Source organism: Mandrillus leucophaeus, unplaced genomic scaffold (genome assembly GCF_000951045.1).
Source record: "Mandrillus leucophaeus isolate KB7577 unplaced genomic scaffold, Mleu.le_1.0 Scaffold308, whole genome shotgun sequence".
In the NCBI taxonomy this organism is placed as follows: Eukaryota; Metazoa; Chordata; class Mammalia; order Primates; family Cercopithecidae; genus Mandrillus; species Mandrillus leucophaeus.
Window position 1 is genome coordinate 469,454 of NW_012103232.1, and position 12,515 is coordinate 481,968.

Here is a 12,515-nt window from a genome sequence, read left to right on the forward strand (position 1 = left end):
GCTTGGGCCCATGGTGCCTGGTGCCCCAAGACCCCAGCTGCTCCCCAGAATCTGCCCCTAGTGAGCGGGAGCTGCTCGTCCGTGGGTACCCTTCATCTTCCTTGCTGCCTGCTGTTTTTCTGGAGGCTGACACTGACCTCAGTAGCTGTTACTCTAGAAGAGGATTCCTGGGCGCCAGCATTACAGGAGCAGGTCACACAGGCGGGGCTAGTGTGGGATGGCTCATGTGCGCTGGGACCCATCAGCACCCCCCGCCTCCCATAGGAAGCCACTCCTGGGTGCCTGTGGCTGTGGCCACGTGGCAATTCAAGCCCAGTGTGGTTAAGGCTGAGCTTTTCAAGAGAAGATGGGGCCGGGCGCGGTGGCTCAAGCCTGTAATCCCAGCACTTTGGGAGGCCAAGACGGGTGGATCACGAGGTCAGGAGATCGAGACCATCCTGGCTAACACGGTGAAACCCCGTCTCTACTAAAAAATACAAAAAAAAACTAGCTGGGCGAGGTGGCGGGCGCCTGTAGTCCCAGCTACTCGGGAGGCTGAGGCAGGAGAATGGCGTGAACCTGGGAGGCGGAGCTTGCAGTGAGTCGAGATTGTGCCACTGCACTCCAGCCTGGGTGACAGAGTGAGACTCTGTCTCAAAAAAACAAAAACAAGAAAAGAAAAGGCATGACATTAGGTATTGTGGCTGTTAAAAAGATGAGTAAGGCATGGACCCTGAGCTGAAGAAGCTTGAACTCACAAAGATATAAAATAAGCATAAAGAAACAATGTTGGCCGGGCGTGGTGGCTCACGCCCTAATCCCAGCACTTTGGAAGGCTGAGTTGGGTGGATCACCTGAGGTAAGGAGTTCCAGACCAGCCTGGCCAACATGGTGAAACCCTGTCTGTACTAAAAGTACAAAAATTAGCTGGGCACAGTGGCGGGCGCCTGTAATCCCAGCTACTCGGGAGGCTGAGGCAGCAGAATCGCTTGAACCCAGGAGGCAGAGGTTGCAGTGAGCCAAGATCATACCACTGCACTCCAGCCCGGGTGACAGAGCGAGACTCTATCCAAAAAAAAAAAAGGGGACTCCAAGAATGGAGGGCTGTTCGGAGGGTTGCTCAGGCAGGTGGAGGCAGGACAGGCTTCACACGCGCCCCCAGAAGCAGTAGGGCTGCATTCGTGAGGATGGGGCTCAGTGCTCCTCCAGCAAGAGCGTGTCCCGGAAGGTTCTGACTCATTTGGTCAATGGCTGGAAGAGTCGAAGAGTCAGGGAGGACAGACCCTTAGTGGCCGCAGAATAATAAGTTAGTAGTGCCCTGGACAAGGACCAGAGGCCCTCCACAGGGGTGGGGTGTGCCTGCAGGGTGGATTCGCACCTAACATCCGTGTTGGAAACTGACACTGGCCTCACCTTGGTGACACATGCACTCCCTGTGACTGCCTCTGTCCCTGCACAGGCTGCTACCTGCCCAGCAACCCGGAGGCCATCGTGCTGGACATCGACTACAAGTCTGGGACCCCGATGCAGAGGTGGGTGCCTCACCCTGCCCATCCCTCGCTTCCGCAGCATCCTCGTATGCAGTTTTTCTCGGCTACCTCATGGGTGCCACATTCTTTCTGTTTTCAGTGCTGCAAAAGCCCCATATCTGGCCAAGTTCAAGGTGAAGCGATGTGGAGTTAGCGAACTTGAAAAAGAAGGTCAGTAAAGATCCCTGGTTTTGTTTGGGAGCTCAGTGCTATTCCTTGCTAATGCCAGTTTCTTTCGGCATGTATTTAATTTAGTACCAGCTCTCCATAAAAGATGATGTCTGTCCATCTGTCTGCCCTCATTCAAGTCAGACCCCTCATTGGGGGATGGCATGGAGCTCAACTGCAGTGACAGATGTGCCACCCCTAGAGGTCTGTCTGCCGTGAGTCAGCTGGCATACTCCAGCAGGCTCCTGCCTGAGGCTGGGGGGCCCAGGGCCATTGTGGGGTGTTAGTTTCTGAGGGCTGCTGTGCAGACAATCAGTTCTGGAGGCTGGAGTCCACCATCGCAGTGTCATCAGGGCCGTGTCCCCTCTGAAGGCTCTGGGCAGGTCCTGCCTTGCCGCCTCAGTTTCTGGTGGTGTTGCCGGCAGTCCTGGGCACACTTTGGCCTGCAGATGCTCCACTTCCATCTCCGCCTCCCTCTTCACATGATGATCTCCCTTGAAGGACGTCAGTCATTGGATTAGGGCCCATCCTGATCCACTGTGACCTTGTCTTAACCTAATTACATCTGCAAAGACCCTGTTTCCAAATAAGGACACATTCTAAGGTTTGGGGTGAACATGAATTTTAGGGAGACACTCTTCAATCCAGTACAGACAGTGTGGCCAGCTGTGCAGAGGGGGCCACCACCCCTTGCAGGGACCTACCTCCCATGGCCATGTCCGCACACTGGCCCCAAGCCCTCCCAGGACCCCAGTGTACAGACACATTCCTCCTGCCCCCCAGCTCACAGCACCCAACACTGACCCAGGCATACCTGGGTCTTCACTGCAGATGAAATGGGGCTCTGTTTTTAGTTCCATTTAAGCCTAAATGTTCTTAGACTCCGACCCTGGATTCCACTTGCTATTCCAAGGCTTTCCTTGAGCCCTGTTGTGTAGGGACCAACCCCACAGGGTCGGTGGGTTTTTCTCCCCGTGTGTGGAAATGAGAGATCATAGAAATAAAGACATAAGACAAAGAGATAAAAGACAGCTGGGCCCGGGGGACCACTACTACCAAGACGTGGAGACCGGTAGTGGCGCGCCAGGCTGCACTGTTATTTATTGTATACAAGGCAAAAGGGGCAGGGTAAAGAGTGTGAGTCATCTCTAATGATTGATAAGGTCGCGTGAGTCACGTGCCCACCGGACAGGGGGCCTTTCCCTGTTAGGTAGCTGAGGTGGAAACAGGACAGCTTACGTCATTATTTCTTCTATGCTCTTTTCAGAAAGATCAAAGACTTTAATACTTTCACTAATTTTGCTACTGCTATCTAGAGGGCGGAGCCAGGTGTACAGGGTGGAACATGAAGGCGGACCAGGAGCGTGGACCGCTGAAGCACAGCATCACAGGGAGACGGTTAGGCCTCCGGATAACTGCGAGTGGGCCGGACTGATGTCGGGCCCTCCACAAGAGGTGGTGGAGCAGTGTCTTCTCTAACTCCCCTGGGGAAAGGGAGACTCCCATTCCCGGTCTGCTAAGTAGCGGGTGCTTTTCCTACTACTAGACCACGGTCCGCTAGGTAACGGGCGCCTTCCCAGACGCTGACGTTACCACTAGACCAAGGAGCCTTCTAGTGGCCGTGTCCGGGCTTAACAGAGGGCTCACACTTGTCTTCTGGTCACTTCTCACCGTGCCCCTTCAGCTCCTGTCTCTGTATGGCCTGGTTTTTCCTAGGTTATAATTGTACAGCAAAGATTATTATAATATTGGAATAAAGAGTCATTGCTACAAACTAATGATTAATGATATATGTAATTGTGTCTATGATTTATATCTCTATAACTTGTTATTTTATATAATATACTGGAACAGCTCGTGCCCTCGGTCTCTTGCTTTGGCACCTGGGTGACTTGCCGCCCACACTGTTGGGCTCCTTCTTGGCCTCCCTGGGGCTTTGAAGAAGTGATCCCCAAGATTGCTGGCGTTTCTTTCAGGCATGGGAGAAGACTTACCCCTGGCCCCCTTAGAGGGCTTCTCACTGCCTACAGGCTGACAACAGCCTCTCTCCCTGTGGGCAGGTCTGCGGTGCCGCTCAGACTCCGAGGATGAGTGCAGCGCGCAGGAGGCCGACGGCCAGAAGATCTCCTGGCAGGCAGCCATCTTCAAAGTGGGGGACGACTGCCGGCAGGTAAGCAGGGTCAGGCCTAGGGTAGGCTTAGGGGCTGGGCTTGCTGCTCCCCAAGGCTCCAGGCCGGCCAGAGTCCAATCTCATATGCAGAAATGTGAATCTTTGCCTCCTCTTATATGGTTCAGGTGCCATGGGGTAAATTAGGGCTTCTGCAAAACCCAGAGGCCTCTCCTTCCAGCCTTTCTCCCACTGTGTCCGCCAGTGCCCACCTGAGGGAACTGCCCAGGGGTTGGGTGCCCTATCTCACACACCCCACCAGACAGCTCAGCCTCATGCTCGGCCCAGGACCTGGTGGTCCCAGCAGCCTGAGTCCAGCCCCTGATGGTCAGAAGGCAAGGCCTTCCAGACTTGCTCAGCTGTGGCCTCCCCACCTCACTCCATCTCTGGGTGCTTGGCCTCTGCCTTGCATGAGCCAGAAGAGGTGCTGGGGTGCATGGCCAGCTGACCGCATCCCGCATGTCCCGGCTTCCCAGGACATGCTGGCCCTGCAGATCATCGACCTCTTCAAGAACATCTTCCAGCTGGTCGGCCTGGACCTCTTTGTTTTTCCCTACCGCGTGGTGGCCACTGCCCCTGGGGTAAGTTCCCTGAGTGGAGCCAGTAGGGCAGCCCTGGGCACCTCGCACCCGGCGGGCTCAGAACTGGCCTTTCCTCCCTAGTGCGGGGTGATTGAGTGCATCCCCGACTGCACCTCCCGGGACCAGCTGGGCCGCCAGACAGACTTCGGCATGTACGACTACTTCACACGCCAGTACGGGGACGAGTCCACCCTGGCCTTCCAGCAGGTAGCCAGGGCAGCCACAGCCTGGGGTGGGCGGGTGCATGTGCGCTCCACTCCACCCCAGCCTCCACTCACACCCTGCTCTCCTCAGTCATCCTTTGCTAAGGGTTAAAACCTGGGCACCGGGCCGGGCACGGTGGCTCAAGCCTGTAATCCCAGTACTTTGGGAGGCCAAGGCAGGCGGATCATGAGGTCAAGAGATCGAAACCATCCTGGCCAAGATGGTGAAACCCCATCTCTACTAAAAATAAAAAAATTAGCTGGGCATGGTGGCGGGCACCTGTAGTCCCAGCTACTTGGGAGGCTGGAGCAGGAGAATCACTTGAACCCAGGAAGCAGAGATTGCAGTGAGCCAAGATCGCCCCACTGCACTCCAGCCTGGTGACAGAGCGAGACTCCATTTCAAAAAAAAAAAACACCAGAGCATCTGTAAGCCACTTTGGGAGTCAAAAGAATGTAGAGCTGGGCTGAACTCCTCAGAAGAAAGTTAAGTTCTGGGTGTGGGAGGAAGCATCTACACCCCCACATCCACAGACAGCCCCTGTCACTCCTGCTGCCGAAGACTGGCTTGCTGATTCGGGCTCTGCCTCCACAGTGGGGTCACAGAGCCAGGGAGAGTGCCCACAGGCCCAGGGATCCTGGGTGTAGGACCAGGGAGGGTACCCACAGGCCCCAGGGCCTCTGTGAGCCCAGGGCGCTCTCTGCACAGGCCCGCTACAACTTCATCCGAAGCATGGCCGCCTACAGCCTCCTGCTGTTCCTGCTGCAGATCAAGGACAGACACAACGGCAACATTATGCTGGACAAGAAGGGCCATATCATCCACATCGGTCAGCCAGCCACAGTGCCACCCTCCTCTCCCTTCACCCCTGGCACCCAGGGGAGGCTAGGGATCCCCACCCCACAGAGGGAAGCATGCCCAGGACCACCCTGCCAGGAGTGTCAGGGTCCAGTTCTGAGGTCCGAACTGTCAGCCACCAAGCTGTTCTGCTGTGGAGGGTGCCTGGCCCCGGCTCCAAGGAGCTGGGGTGAGAGCAGCCATTGCTCTGAGTCAGAAGCTGGAGCTAGGCGGAGTGGGGCTTATCCAAGTTCAGTGCCCCAGCCTGGCTCACTCCTGCCTCCACTTTCTCCCTTCTCTTCCTCTGCCTGCTGCTCCACCACCCACCCTATCACTGTCCCCAAGAAAACACAACCTGCCTATTGGGGGTGGAGGGGATGCTGCTGTTGCAGTCCTTTTCTCCTCCTCAAAACAGACCACTCGTCCCTGCCTGCCCTGGCTCCTAGCCCAGTCACAGGCAGCTCTTTGGGGTTTTGCAGACTTTGGCTTCATGTTTGAAAGCTCGCCCGGCGGCAATCTTGGCTGGGAACCCGACATTAAGCTGACGGATGAGATGGTGATGATCATGGGGGGCAAGATGGAGGCCACGCCCTTCAAGTGGTTCATGGAGATGTGTGTGCGTGGCTACCTGGCTGTGCGGTGAGCCTGGGTGAGGGCCAGGGTGGAGGCAGAGGGCGTGTGGGGAACGTTCTGAGGTCCCCCTTAGAAGGGGATCAGGTTCCAGAGAGTGAGGTAGTTGCTAGCAGCCACCTGCTGACCTATGCCTGTCCTTTGGTCACCTCTGTCTGCCCACCCGTGCCAGTAAATTCTTGCTCTGGGCATCTAATTCCAGCTACCTTCCCCAGGATGCAGGATCCTGGGGATCCATGCCTTCAGCCATGGGCTCCCCCTTTCTGGGCATCCCATCCACCCCGTCACCAAAGCCTGAGCACCTGCCACCTCACAGGCTACATGCCAGAGATGGGCTTCGTCCCAGTTTCATATACAGGTCACTTGGCCAAGGCCACAATCCAACCTGGGTTCGTGCGCACTGCCCTGCAGGGAAAGTCAGGTCAGAGTGTCTGCGTCCCACCCAGGTGCAGAAGCCATGGCCAGCAGCCTGATGTGGGGGACACTCAGCCTGTCGAGTGCACGTGGGCAGTCCTTGCCTGGGCGGTACGGGTTGCCAAGTGCAGCAGATTGAAAGTTGCCTCAGAGATGTAGAAGATGTGGCGGGGAGGTGGGTGGCAGGAGCCCACACCTGAGGCTGTTGGCATCAGCCAGGCCGTAGGACTACAGGCAGGGCCACCACCTAGGCTGGCCTCAGCCCACCGCTCCCTCCTATCTCTCCCCAGGCCCTACATGGACGCGGTCGTCTCCCTGGTCACTCTCATGTTGGACACGGGCCTGCCCTGTTTTCGCGGCCAGACGATCAAGCTCTTGAAGTAGGTTCCTTGGTGGACACGCAGGCCATCTGGGGGACAGTTGTCCATCCAAGATAGGAAGCTTTTGTGTAATTGTCAGTGTGGTTGTCATCTCCTTGGAACCTCAGAGCAGACAGGGTTCCTGGGTGACGCTCTGTCCCTAGACCACGCCTGTGAGGGGCCCCTGCTTGTGCTGGCCACACCAAGGACCCACCCAGGGGCCTCTATTATGTCACGGATGCTACGCCCACCCCATCTTGACCCTAAGGTCTAGGGCTGCAGTAGCTTAGCTCCCCAATGCTTAGTCCCCTAATGCCATGGGAGCACTCAGGTTATGCTGGGAAGGGGACAGGGCCCACAGTAAGCCAGGCGTGGCCTTCACAGCACCCCATCTTCCAACATGGGCCCCAGAGGTACATTTCCAGGGCATGACTCTCAGCTGAAGTCCGTCCCCATGGAAGACCCTCCTCCCACTGGGCCAGGAAGCCAGCACGGCCCTACCCATGGCAGCCCTGACACAGCCTCTCCCCCAGGCACAGGTTTAGCCCCAACATGACCGAGCGTGAGGCTGCAAATTTCATCATGAAGGTCATCCAGAGCTGCTTCCTCAGCAACAGGTGAGTCCCCCGCCCTCCTGCCTTCACCCTCTGCCTCAGTAGCCCCTGGGCACCTGCAGGGCCTTTCCTGCACCAGGAGATGAGGATTCTGCTGTCCCTGAGCCGCCCCTCTCATGAAGACCCAAGCCTTGACAGGAGCTCTTGAGGAGCAGTGGGGCACTGGTTTAGGGGGCTGTGGTGTGCTGAGGGGAACACTTGGCAGAGGCCAGAGGCTGGGCCCAACTGGCCAGGGCTTGTAAGGCCAAGGGAGCAGTGGAGGCACAAGGCCAGGAGTAGTAGAACTGAATGTGGTGTCAGGCCTCCCTCCTTCCAGGAGGGCTGAGGAGTCAGACCTCACTCCTTCCCTGTGCCTGCCTCAGGCTGCTTTGTGAGCAGTGACTGGAAGTGCAAGCCGGGCTGCTGGTCACTACTGTGGTGGGAGTAGCTGGGTGCAGGGGGCCCTGGAGAGGGCTGGCTCAGGGTCCAAAGGCGGAGCACCGGGCTGACAGGCTCCCCGCTGTGGGAATCAGAGGCGGCTTTGAGGGGTCCAGCCTGAACAAAGGGAGGATGGCGAGCCCAGCAGGTGAGCCATCCCCGAAGGGGGCAGCACTTACACATGTGGGGTTAGTAAGGCCCTGAGGGGCATGTGGGGGCCCAAGGCTGTGCCATGAGACAGGCCACATCCAGACTAGGATGAGGGACCCAGGCATGGCCATCTGCGTGGGGAACTGCCAGCCGGAGGAGTGTGAGAGGAAGCTGAGACCTGCCCCCAGGTGGCGCCCGGGTCCAGCGCCCTAACAAGGGCAGTGTGGAGACTGGGCACGGAAGGAGTTCTTGCTGAGAGGAAGCAGAGAAACCAGGCGGCCAGGACTTCAAGAGGGGCTGGGGCAGGGCGAGAAGGGGCTCTCCAGAGGTGCGAGGAGAGCATACAGACCCCTTGGGGGCATCTGGCCAGGACGAGCCAAGGGCCCTGAGGCCCATGTGGCAGAGCAGTGGCTCCCACAGATGGAAGCGGTTTGGCTGAGGAGCATGAGGTGGCCTTGGAGGCCCCCAGGTTGGAGCAGGAGATGTGGTCACTGGGTGGGGGAGGGCACGCCTGAGACATTTGTGCCTTCAGGTGCTGGGCAGCCATGAGGGGCTGATTGGACAGCGAGGGCTCCCTGCTGGGGAGGGACCTCAGACCCTGCTGACTCCTCACATCTCCCTTCACTCTTCCTTGGCCTTTCAGGAGCCGGACCTACGACATGATCCAGTACTATCAGAATGACATCCCCTACTGAGGAGGGGACCTCCAAGGCCCTTCGCCCCATGTGCCCTTGAAGCTGCCCCACAATCATGGAGCCCTGTGACCTCCCCGCCCTGCCACCACATGCAGTGGAGGACAGACCTGTGGCCGGAAGAGCCTGGTAGCGCCTCCTGGGGCAGCACGTGGGTGGCGCAGCCTTGGTAACGCCATGGACTGCAGTGACAATCATTGGATGGTGCTGTCTATGCACAGGTGTGAGTCCTCTGTTTGCACTGGACATATTCCCTACCTGTCTTATTTCATAGGTACATGAAGTATTTTCTTGTGTATAAAAAAAAGATACAAGATTTAACCAACATCAACAAAATAAAAACCCAAAATAGTGCTGTGTTGGAATCTGTGAGGTTTTGTGTCAAGTCCTAAGTCCACCTTCAGCCAAGGGGCAGTTCCTGGATTTGCCCCTAGAGAGGGGGGCCCAGGGTTGCCAGCACTCATAGGCTGGGGCCCAGGAGCACAGGTTGTGGCTTAACAAGCATGAGAGTCCCACAATCTTACCAAGGCGCAGGCGCACCAAAGCACACACTGTGTTTTTCCTGAGTGCTCTCTGCCCGCTCCAAAGCTGTCTCCCTCAGGGCTGCCATGGGGGCCTGTCTGTGGCTCTCCGCAGCATCCTCCCACTGCTCTAGTCTTTCCCTCTTACTCATTTTCAAGTGCTGTGCTCTGGAACTCCAAAATTTTTGTGTGACTAGACCCAGCAAGCATCTACTCCCACCTACCGAGGCCCTGCATCTGAAGCAGATAGGTCTTTCTGAAGACCTGAAACAAATTAGAAACTCCAAAAGATCAGCTCAACAGCAGGTAAGAGAGAAAATCAGTGATCAGAACAGTGAAATGACCAAAAATGGAGTGTGAAGGAAAGGAAAGGAAAGCCAAGCGGGGTGGCTCCTAATCCCAGCATTTCGGCAGGCCACAGCAGGAGGATTGCTTGAGCCCAGGAGTTCAAGACCAGCATAAGCAACATGGCAAGACCCTGTCTCTACAAAAAAAAATTTTAAATTAGCCACGTGGTGGTGCATGCCTGTAGTCCCAGCTACTCAGGAGGTAAGATCACTTGAGCCCAAGAGCAAGGCTCCAGTGAGCTGTGATCGTACCACTGCACTCCAACCTGGGTAGCAGGGTCCAAAAAAAAAAAGAGTTGAATGAAAAGCTCCAATCAACTTTTTTTTTTAAGACGAGTCTCACTGTCGCCCAGGCTGGAGTGCATGGTGCGATCTCTGCTCACTGCAATCTGTCTCCCAGGTTCAAGCAATTCTCCTACCTCAGCCTCCTAAGTAGCTGGGATTTCAGCTGCCCGCCACTACACCCAGCTAATTTTTATACTTTTAGTGGAGAAGGGGTTTCGTCATGTTGGCCAGGCTGATCTTGAACTGGCTTCAGGTGATCTGCCTGCCTTGGCCTCCCAAAGTGCTGGGATTGGAGCCACCGTGCCCGGCTCCAGTCAACTTTTAATGGGATTTCCAGAGTTGAAAAACACAAATATTCAGCTTTAGGAAGCACAGTTGAGTCCCGAGCTGTACAAATAAAAATAGAGGCTGGGCACAGTGGCTCACACGTGTAATCCCACCACTTTGGGAGGCTAAGGTGAGTGGATTGCTGGAATCCAGCAGTTTGAGACCAGCCTGAGCAACATCGCAAGACCCCATCTCTACAAAAAATACAACAGTTATCCTGGCATGGTGGTACAGGCCTGTAGTCCCAGGTCCCAGCTACTAAGGAAGCTGAGGAGGGAGGATCTCTTGAGCCCGGGAGGTGAAGGTTGCAGTGAGCCAAGATCACGCCATTGCACTCCAGCCTGGGTGACAGAGTGAGACTGTCTCAATAAAAAATATGAGTCAATGTACAAGTTAAAAGGACTTTTAAGCTGGGCGCAGTGGCTCACGCCTGTAATCCCAGCACTTTGGGAGGCCGAGGCAGGCGGATCACGAGGTCAGGAGATCGAGACCATCCTGGCTAACTCGGTGAAACCCCGCCTTTACTAAAAATACAAAAAAAAAAAATTAGCCGGGCGTGGTGGCGGGCGCCTGTAGTCAGTCCCAGCTACGCGGGAGGCTGAGGCAGGAGAATGGCATGAACCCGGGAGGCGGAGCTTGCAGTGAGCCAAGATCACGCCATTGCACTCCAGCCTGGGCAACAGAGCGAGACTCTGTCTCAAAAAAAAAAAAAAAAAGGACTTTTAAAAGATATTAATCCAAAAGAAGGCAGGAAAGGAGAACATAATAGACTTACCACCCCAATTTAAAAGTCAGAGATTATAAACAAGAAGTGAGACCCAGTTATGTGCTGATTATAACCAAAGCACTTTACATATGAAGACATAGATCTATGGAAAAAAGACTGGCCATCCATACTCATCATGTGTATGGCTGTTTATGGAGCATTTCACAATAAGCAACTGATGAGCTACCAACAAGGAAGTAAACACAGGAGCCCTGAACAAGCCTGTCACCCACCTGGACCTGCTGGGTATTTGTAAAACACTGTCAGCCTGGCACGGTGGCTAATGCCTATAATCCCAACACTGTGGGAAGCCAGGCGGGGCGGATCATGAGGTCAAGAGGTCGAGACCATCCTGGCCAACATGGTGAAAAATACAAAAATTAGCTGGGCATGGCGGCATGCACCTGGAGTCCCAGCTACTTGGGAGGCTGAGGCAGGAGAATCACTTGAACCCAGGAGGCGGAGGTTGGAGTGAGCTGAGATTGCACACCACTGTACTCCAGCCTGGCGGCAGAGCAAGACTCCATCTCAAAAAAAAAAAAAATCACTGTCAACAGCAATAGTACTTTCTTCTCAATGTTCATTACAAGCTTTGTGCTGGGCCACAAAACAAGTCTCAGTAAATGAGATAGAATTAAAATCATGCAAAGTATGTTATCTGGCCACAGTGGAAGTTAGGAATCACTAACAGTAAGGTATCTGGAAAAAATGTTGGCCAGGCACGGTGGCTCATGCCTGTAATTACAGCACTTTGGGGAGGCCGAGGTGGGTGGATCACGAGGTCAGGAGATCGAGACCATCCTGGCTAACACAGTGAAACTCCGACTCTACTAAAAATACAAAAAATTAGCTGGGTGTGGTGGTGGGTGCCTGTAGTCCCAGCTACTTGGGAGGCTGAGGCAGGAGAATGGTGTAAACCCAGGAGGCAGAGCTTGCAGTGAGCAGAGATCATGCCACTGCACTCCAGCCTAGGCGACAGAGCGAGACTCCGTCTCACAAAAAAAAAAAGTAGCACATGTGATCAGAGGGAAAAAACAAGCATTAAGATGCTTTAAGGCAGTTTAGGGGAAGATGACAGCGATGAGCTGAGCTCAAGTAGTTAGAATACCAGAATACAGAGTGTGACTTCCCAAATAAACGGAAAGGGGAGCATTGAAAAATCAGGATCAACATATTACAAATGGTAGAAATAAATTCAAATATAGTAGAAATAATTTCAAATCACAATACTTGAAAAAGGGAGCTTGTCAAATTGGCAAAAAAGTGTCAAATGCTATGTACAAGTTTCTGGCAATATGGCAAATTATATATCCTGAAAAACTAAAAATGCTGTTTATAATACTGGGGAGTGGATCTAAATCCATGAGCTGTAAAAAAGGAAGAAATCTTTGGAGGCTAAAAAACCGAGCTCCTAGGCTGGGCACGGTGGTTCAAGCCTGTAATCCCAGCACTTTGGGAGGCCGAGACAGGCGGATCACGAGGTCAGGAGATCGAGACCATCCTGGCTAACACGGTGAAACCCCGTCTC

The 12,515-nt window shown here is 54.8% G+C and overlaps 1 protein-coding gene across 1 annotated transcript in view; it reads left to right on the forward strand.

Annotated features, from left to right (window-relative positions):
• The window catches only part of PI4KA (phosphatidylinositol 4-kinase, catalytic, alpha), a 162,328-nt gene extending 153,222 nt beyond the window's left edge, over window positions 1–9,106 (forward strand). Inside the window, exons 45-54 of the mRNA XM_011987359.1 lie at window positions 1,439–1,511; window positions 1,609–1,679; window positions 3,737–3,846; window positions 4,320–4,424; window positions 4,506–4,631; window positions 5,337–5,457; window positions 5,945–6,104; window positions 6,800–6,889; window positions 7,402–7,485; window positions 8,693–9,106. Of these exons, the coding sequence (XP_011842749.1) occupies window positions 1,439–1,511; window positions 1,609–1,679; window positions 3,737–3,846; window positions 4,320–4,424; window positions 4,506–4,631; window positions 5,337–5,457; window positions 5,945–6,104; window positions 6,800–6,889; window positions 7,402–7,485; window positions 8,693–8,744 (992 nt within the window). The 3' untranslated portion in view covers window positions 8,745–9,106. The remainder of the gene's footprint in view (window positions 1–1,438; window positions 1,512–1,608; window positions 1,680–3,736; window positions 3,847–4,319; window positions 4,425–4,505; window positions 4,632–5,336; window positions 5,458–5,944; window positions 6,105–6,799; window positions 6,890–7,401; window positions 7,486–8,692) is intronic.
• The last annotated feature ends 3,409 nt before the right edge of the window (window positions 9,107–12,515 follow it).